Source organism: Hylobates moloch, unplaced genomic scaffold (genome assembly GCF_009828535.3).
Source record: "Hylobates moloch isolate HMO894 unplaced genomic scaffold, HMol_V3 SCAFFOLD_446, whole genome shotgun sequence".
Classification (NCBI taxonomy): Eukaryota; Metazoa; Chordata; class Mammalia; order Primates; family Hylobatidae; genus Hylobates; species Hylobates moloch.
Window position 1 is genome coordinate 4,674 of NW_026652721.1, and position 7,841 is coordinate 12,514.

A 7,841-nucleotide genomic window follows, 5' to 3' on the forward strand; every position below is an offset into this window, starting at 1 on the left:
ATGGCTCTCCCGACACCTTCGGCCAGCACCCTCACCGCTTAAGCCTGAGGACGAGGATGGCGCTGGAGACTCGTCTGGACCCCGAGCCAAAGCGAGGCCTTGCGAGCGTGCTTTGAGCTTAACCCGTACCCGGGCATCCCCACCAGAGAACGGCTGGCCCAGGCCATCGGCGTTCCGGAGCCCAGGGTCCAGATTTGCAAAAGGAGGCGAAATGGGACCCTTCACCCACACAGACTGCCCTGCTGCCCTGACCTTTGAGAGGAACCTCTCATGGCATCCCACCCAGGAATACCCGGAGTCCAGGATTCACATCTGGTGTCAGAACCGAAGGGCCAGGCACCTGGTACAGGGTGGCAGGGCGCAGGCGCACACAGGCGCCCTGTGCAACGCGGCCCCCGGCGGGTGTCACCCTGCTCCCTGTTCGGTCGCCCCGGCAGGCTGGGATTTCACCTACGCCGCCCTGGCTCCCCCGGAATGGGGGCTCTCCCACCCTCAGATGCGTCGGTGGCCTCCGCACCCCCCGAGCAACTGCCCGGAGGACAGTTACCCGTAGCTCGACAGCCTGCCGGGCCATGGCGCGTTGGGACAGCGAGGCCCCACTCAAGCTGGGCCACAGGGCCGAGGTGTGTTTGCGCCACCCACGTCCCAGGACATTCTGTGGTGGGGCTGGGGCCAGGGGCCCCAGGTGGACGGGGCGGCGTGGGAACCCCGAGCCGGGGCAGCTCCACCTGCCCAGCCCGCACCCCCAGAGCGCTCCGTGCGGCCGGAGCAGATGCAAGCCATCCGGGCCCCATCCCCACCGCCCCAGGAGCCCGGGCGCTGGTCTGCACTCCCCACCAGCCTGCTGCTGGATGAGCTCCTGGCGTGCCCAGAGTTTCTGCAGCAGGCGCAACCTTTCCTAGAAACCGAGGCCCCGGGGGACCTGAACGACTTGGAAGAGCCCGCCTGGCTGGAACCACCCCTCAGAGAGGAAGAATACCGGGCTCTGCTGGAGGAGCTTTAGGACGTGGGGTGGGGACGGGGTCGGGGCAGGGCGCCGGGCTCTCATTCACGGGGCACCCCGGGCTGGGCATGGAGGGGCGTGTCTTCCCTCCGGGCTGACCCGCCTGGGATTCCTGCCTTCTAGGTCTGGGCCCGGTGAGAGACTCCGCACAACGGAGAACTGCCATTCTTTCCCGGGCGTCCCGGGGATCCCGGAGCCGGAGCCGGCCCAGGTACCAGCAGGTGGGCCGTCCACCGCGCACGCGTGTGTTTGCGGGCAGCCACCTGGCCTCCTCTGGGAGCAGCCCGGGCAGAGCTCTCTTGCCTTACCGCCACCCCACCCCCGCCTGACCACCACCTACCACCCGCCCCCACCCAGGTAATATGCATCCTCCCCCTGGCTGGGTGGAGACCCTCGTCCCGCGAAACACCGGGCAAGGGCAGCGTCCAGGCCTTTTCTCCGTCCCAGGTCTCGCCCCCTCTGCGCCACCGCTCCGCCGTCGCTCGCCCACCCGTGCCTCTGAAGCCTCCCAACTGCCACCATGGATCGCCTGGCGGCTAAACGCAAACCACGGACCCCAGGCACACCGGGGATTCTGACCCTTCCAGGCCGGAGGGAAGGCAGGTACAGATGGAGAGAGGAATGGGAGACCTAGAGGGACGGAAGGATGCGTGGAGGGACGTTGGAAGGGAGGGAGGGAGGGACGGACGCAGAAAGGTAGGCAATGAGGAACGGAGGGAATGACAACAGAGGGACCGTCGGACAGAGGGAGGGCGGGAGGGTGCACGGGACAGAGGGACGAAGGCAGACACAAAAAGCGGTCTCGGGCCTCCTGGAGCAACTGGGCACCCGTGCTCCGGGAAAATGGCAAGCGCCCTGCACGGGCTGAGGGCTGGGCCCACCGTCGTCCGCCACCGCTGCGGCCGGTGGGCGGGGCACCCGTTCGCCCCGGTTCGATCACCCAAGGAATGAGCTGTTTCCTCGAAGAGAAAAGACCGGGACACGCTCGGGTTGCCGTCGGGTTTTCACCCTCGTGGTTTACAGACCACACATCCCCAGGCCAGGCCGAGCCCTGCAGCGGAGCGCCAGGCCGACATCCCCGAACACAGAGGAGCCACACTCAGGACGATTGAAGCGTGATTTCGGATTCCACGTCGCTCGGCCCCCTGCAAGTGGGCCAGTCGCTCACGTATCTCTGGCCCCCCAAAAGGCTGACCATGTTGACTATTTGCTTCCGGAGCACTGCGGGCACCCAGACACCTCCAGGGAAGGGTGGAAGACCAGCATCCTGTCTGCGCCCTCCTTGCCAGCCTCCAAACCGGCCACACTGCAGACTCCCCACATTGCGGGACACGGGAATCCATCATCAGGCCACCACGCTGGGGATGTAGCTCGTCTCCGGGATTTCGCTCTGGTCTTCGACCTGGAAATGAACGGGAGCCACACACCTGCGTGTGTGAGACTGTCGCGGCAATGGCGACGCCCACAGGCATTGGGTCTCTTCACTGAGAGGGGGCCTGGAAAACTCAAGACTCTCCCGGAGGTTCGGTTCCACAATCCACTCCACCCTTCCAGGCTGGTTTCTCCCTGCCAAAGACGCGTGAGAGCACAGGGAGCGGCTTCTTGTACCCTCGGGATATCTGCCGAGGTCCGGAGAGCCAGCCCCCACCCGAAACCCATGCCCCTCACCCCTTCCCCCTCTCCCCCGTCCCCTTCGTTTCTGTGGCCACCGGCCCTACACCCCCACCCCCCACTCCCACACGCCCCAGGCCTCAGTGCCCTGGGGCCCCTCGGAGGGCAAGGGCCGGCTGTACCAGGGCTCAGCGGCAGGCAAGAATTGGTGGAGCCTGCCTGTCTGTGGGCCCTCATTAGAGCCGCTGGCTGTCTGTGCCGGCCTCCCGGCTGGACCAGAACGCAGTGCGCAGGCCAGCTGGGGAGCAGGGGTGCCCTCCGGCCTCTCTCTGCCCGGGTCCGTCCGTGAAATTCCGGCCGGGGATCCCCGCGATGGCTCTCCCGACACCTTCGGACAGCACCCTTCCCGCGGAAGCCCGAGGACGAGGACGGCACAGGAGACTCGTCTGGACCCCGAGCCAAAGCGAGGCCCAGCGAGCCTGCTTTGAGCGGAACCCGTACCCGGGCATCGCCACCAGAGAACTGCTGGCCCAGGTCATCGGGGTTCTGGAGCCCATGGTCCGGATTTGGTTTCACAATGAGAGGTCACGCCAGCTGAGGCAGCACCGGCGTGAATCTTGGCCCTGGCCGGGGGAGACGCGGCCCGTAAGAAGGCAGGCGAAACCGAACCCCCGTCACCCCAGCCAATACCGCCCTGCTGGTCCGAGCCTTTGAGAAGGATCGCTCTCCTGGCATCGCCAACATGGAAGGACTGGCCAGAGAGATGGGCCTCCCAGAGTCCAGGATTCACATCTGGTTTCAGAACCGAAGGGCCAGGCACCTGGTACAGGGTGGCAGGGTGCAGGCGCACACAGGTGGCCTGTGCAACTCGGACCCTGGGGGGTGTCACCCTGCTCCCTGGTCGGTCGCCCCGGCAGGCGGGGATTTCGCCTACGCTACCCTGGCTCCCCCGGATGGGGCGCTCTCCCACCCTCAGATGCCTCGTTGGCCTCCGCACCCTCCGGGCAAATGCGCGGAGGACGGGGTCCCGCAGCATGACGGCCTGCCGGGACCTGGCGCAGTGGAACAGCCAGGCCTCGCTGAAGCTGGGCCATAGGGCCGAGGTGTGCTTGCACCATCGCGGGCTGTCCCACCCCCCAGGACTGGGCTGGGCCACTCCAACCCAGCCGCCGGATGATCCCAACCTTTCCTAGAAACCGAGGCCCAAGGGAGCTGAAGGACTTGGAAGAGCCCGCCTGGCTGGAACCACCCCTCAGCGAGGAAGAATACCGGGCTTTGCTGGAGGAGCTTTAGGACGCGGAGTGGGGACGGGGTTGGGGCAGGGCGGTGGCCTCTCTTTCGCGGGGAACCCCGGGCTGGGCAAGGAGGGGCGTGTCTTCTCTCCGGGCTGACCCGCCTGGGATTCCTGCCCTCTAGGTCAGAGCCCGGTGAGAGACTCCGCACAACAGAGAACTTCCATTCTTTCCGGGGTGTCCCGGGGATCCCGGAGCCGGAGCCGGCACAGGTACCAGCAGGTGGGCCGTCCACCGCGCACGCGTGGTTTTGCGGACAGCAACCTGGCCTCCTCTGGGAGCAGCCCGGGCAGAGCTCTCTTGCCTTACCGCCACCCCACCCCTGACTGACCACCAGCTACTCCCCGCCCCCACCCCGGCAATATGCGTCCTGCCCCGGGCTGGGTGGAACCCACGTCCCGCGAAACACCGGGCCCGGGCAGCGTCCTGGCCTTCTCTCCCTCCCGGGGCTCGCCCCCTCTGCGCCTCCGCTCCGCAGTCACTCGCCCACCCGTGCCTCTGCAGCCTCCCAGCTGCCACCATGGAGCACCTGGCGGCTAAAAGACCACACACCCCAGGCACACTGGGGATGCTGACCCTTCCAGGCCGGAGGGAAGGCAGGTACAGATGGAGAGAGGAACGGGAGATCTAGAGGGATGGAAGGATGGGCAGAGGGACGTTGGAAGGGAGGGATGGAGGGACGGACGGAGAGAGGGAGGCAGTGAGGATCGGAGGGAATGACAACAGAGCGACCAACGGATGGAAGAAGGGCGGGAGGGTGCACGGGACAGAGGGAGGAAGGCAGAGAGAAAAAGCGGTCTCGGGCCTCCTGGAGAAACAGGACTCCCACCCTCCGGGAAAACGGCAAGCGCCCAGCGCGGGCTGAGGGCTAGGACCACCGACGACCGCCGCCGCAGCGGACGGCGGGCGGGGCACCCGTTCGCCCCGGTTCGATCGCCCAAGGGATGGGCGGTTTCCTGGAAGATAAAAGACGGGGGACTCGCTCGGGTTGCCGTCGGGTTTTCACCCTCGTGGTTTACAGACCACACATCCCCAGGCCAGGCCGAGCCCTGCAGCGGACCGCCAGGCCGACAGCCCCGACCGCAGGGGAGCCACACTCAGGACGACTGAAGCATGATTTCGGATTCCACGTCGCTCGGCCCTCTGCAAGTGGGCCAGTCGCTCACGTCTCTCCAGCCCCCGGAAAGGATGACCATGTTGACTGTTTGCTTCCGGAGCCCTGCAGGCACCCAGACACCTCCAGGGAAGGGTGGAAGACCAGCATCCTGTCTGCGCCCTCCTTGCCAGCCCCCAAACCGTCCACACTGCAGACTCCCCACGTTTCGGGACACGGGAATCCATCGTCAGGCCACCACGCCGGGGACGTATCTCGTCTCTGGGGTTTCCCTCTGGTCTTCGACCTGGAAATGAACGGGAGCCACACACCTGCATGTGTGAGACTGTCGCGGCCACGGCGACGCCCACAGGCATTGGGTGTCTTCATGGAGAGGGGGCTTGGAAAACTCAAGACTCTCCCGGAGGTTCGGTTCCACACTCCACTACACCCTTCCGGGCTGGTTTCTCCCTGCCGAAGACGCGTGGGAGCACAGGGAGGGGCTTCCAGTAACCGCAGGATTCCAGCAGAGGTCCGGAGAGCCAGCCCCCGCCCTAAACCCACTCCTCTCACCGCTTCCCCCTCTCCCCCTTCGGCTTGGTCTCTCTGGCCTCCGGCCCCACCGCCCCCCACGCCCTACGCCCCCACGCCCCAGGCCTCAGTGCCCTGGGGCCCTCGGAGGGCGAGGGCGGGCTGTCCCAGGGCTCAGCGGCAGGCAAGAAGGGGTGAAGTCCGCCTGCCTGTGGGCCCTCATAAGAGCCGATGGCTGTCTGCACCGTCCTCCCGGCTGGACGTGAACGCAGTGCGCAGGCCGGCTGGGGAGCAGGGGAGCCCTCCGACCTCTCTCTGCCCGGGTCCGTCCGTGAAATTCCGGCTGGGGCTCCCCGCGATGGCTCTCCCGACAGCTTCGGACAGCACCCTCCCCGCGGAAGCCCAAGGACGAGGACGGCGCAGGAGACTCGTCTAGACCCCGAGCCAAAGCGAGGCCCTGCGAGCCTGCTTTGAGCGGAACCCGTACCCGGTCATCGCCACCAGAGTACGGCGGGCCAAGGCCATCGGCGTTCCGGAGCCCAGGGTCCAGATTTGGTTTCAGAATGAGAGGTCACGCCTGCTGAGGCAGCACCGGCGGGAATCTCGGCCCTGGCCGGGGAAACGCGGCCCGCAAGAAGGCAGGCGAAAGCGGACCCCCGTCACCCCAGCCCAGACCGTCCTGCTGGTCCGAGACTTTGAGGAGGATCTCTTTCCTGGCATCGTCACCAGGGAAGGACTGGCCAGAGGGACGGGCCTCCCGGAGTCCAGGATTCACATCTGGTTTCAGAACCGAAGGGCCAGGCACCCGGTACAGGGTGGCAGGGCGCTGGCGCACACAGGCGGCCTGTGCAATGCGGCCCCCGGCGGGTGTCAACCTGCTCCCTGGTCGGTCGCCCCGGCAGACGGGGATTTTGCCTACGCCGCCCTGGCTCCCCCGGAAGGGGCGCTCTCCCACCCTCAGACGCCTCGGTGGCCTCCGCAACCCCCGAGCAAAAGCCCGGAGGACCGGGACCCGCAGCGCGACGGCCTGCCGGGCCCTGGCACGGTAGGACAGCCAGGCCCTGCTCAAGCTGGGACACAGGGCCGAGGTGTGCTTGCGCCACCCAGGTCCCAGGGCAGTCCGTGTTGGGGCTGGGGCCAGGGGCCCCAGGTGGCTGGGGCGGCGTGGGAACCCCGAGCCGGGGCAGCTCCACCTGCCCAGCCAGCGCCCCCGGAGCGCTCCGCGCGGCCGGAACAGATGCAAGCCCTCAGGGCGCCCTCCCCACTGCCCCAGGAGCCCGGGCGCTGGTCTGCACTCCCCACCGGCCTGCTGCTGGATGAGCTCCTGGCGTGCCCAGAGTTTCTGCAGCAGGCGCAACCTTTCCTAGAAACTGAGGCCACGGGACAGCTGAAGGACTTGGAAGAGCCCGCCTGGCTGTAACCACCCCTCAGCGAGGAAGAATACCCTGCTCTGCTAGAGGAGCTTTATGACGCGGGGTGGGGACGGGGTCGGGGCAGGTAGGGGCCTCTCTTTGGCGGGGAACTCTGGGCTGGGAAAGGAGAGGCGTGTCTTCCCTCCGGGCTGACCCGCCTGGGATTCCTGCCTTCTAGGTCTGGGCCCGGTGAGAGACTCCACACAGCGGAGAACTGCCATTCTTTCCCGGGCGTCCCGGGGATCCCGGAGCCGGAGCCGGCCCAGGTACCAGCAGGTGGGCCGTCCACCGCGCACGTGTGGGTTTGCGGTCAGCCACCTGGCCTCCTCTGGGAGTAGCCCAGGCAGAGCTCTCTTGCCTTACCGCCACCCCACCCCTGCCGGACCACCAGGTACCCCCCGCCCCCACCCCGGCAATATGGGTCCTACCCCGGGCTGGGTGGAGACCCCCATCCCGAGAAACACCGGGCCCGGGCAGCGTCCAGCCCTTCTCTCCCTCCCGGGGCTCGCACCCTCTGCGCCTCCGCTCCGCCGTCGCTCGCCCACCCGTGCCTCTGCTGCCTCCCAGCTGTCACCATGGAGCGCCTGGTGGCTAAACGCAGACCACAGACCCCAGGGACACCGGGGATGCTGACCCTTCCAGGCCGGAGGGAAGGTAGGTACAGATGGAGAGAGGAACGGGAGACCTAGAGGGACGGAAGGATGGGCGGAGGGACGTTGGAAAGGAGGGAGGGAGGAACGGAAGGAGAGAGGGAGGCAGTGAGGAACGGAGGGAATGACAACAGAGCGACCGACGGACAGAGGGAGGGCGGGAGGGTGCACGGGACAGAGGGAGGAAGGGAGAGAGAAAAAGTGGTCTTTTTACAGGTGTGAGCCACTGCAGCCAGTCCATATTTAGGT

The 7,841-nt window shown here is 67.0% G+C and overlaps 1 protein-coding gene and 2 pseudogenes across 1 annotated transcript; all 3 read left to right on the plus strand.

Annotated features, from left to right (window-relative positions):
- LOC116464341 (double homeobox protein 4-like protein 4) lies at positions 1-1,003 on the plus strand (annotated as a pseudogene).
- Positions 1,004-2,935: 1,932 nt separating this feature from the next.
- Positions 2,936-3,791, plus strand: LOC116464338 (double homeobox protein 4C-like; annotated as a pseudogene).
- A 2,040-nt stretch (positions 3,792-5,831) lies between these two features.
- Positions 5,832-7,596, plus strand: LOC116464342 (double homeobox protein 4-like protein 4; the record flags this gene model as incomplete). The annotated part of the gene is given in 3 exon segments (XM_058435033.1): positions 5,832-7,027; positions 7,121-7,240; positions 7,334-7,596. Coding segments are annotated over 3 exon segments (1,522 nt in total), but the record flags the coding sequence as incomplete, so codon positions are not given.
- Positions 7,597-7,841: the final 245 nt, after the last annotated feature.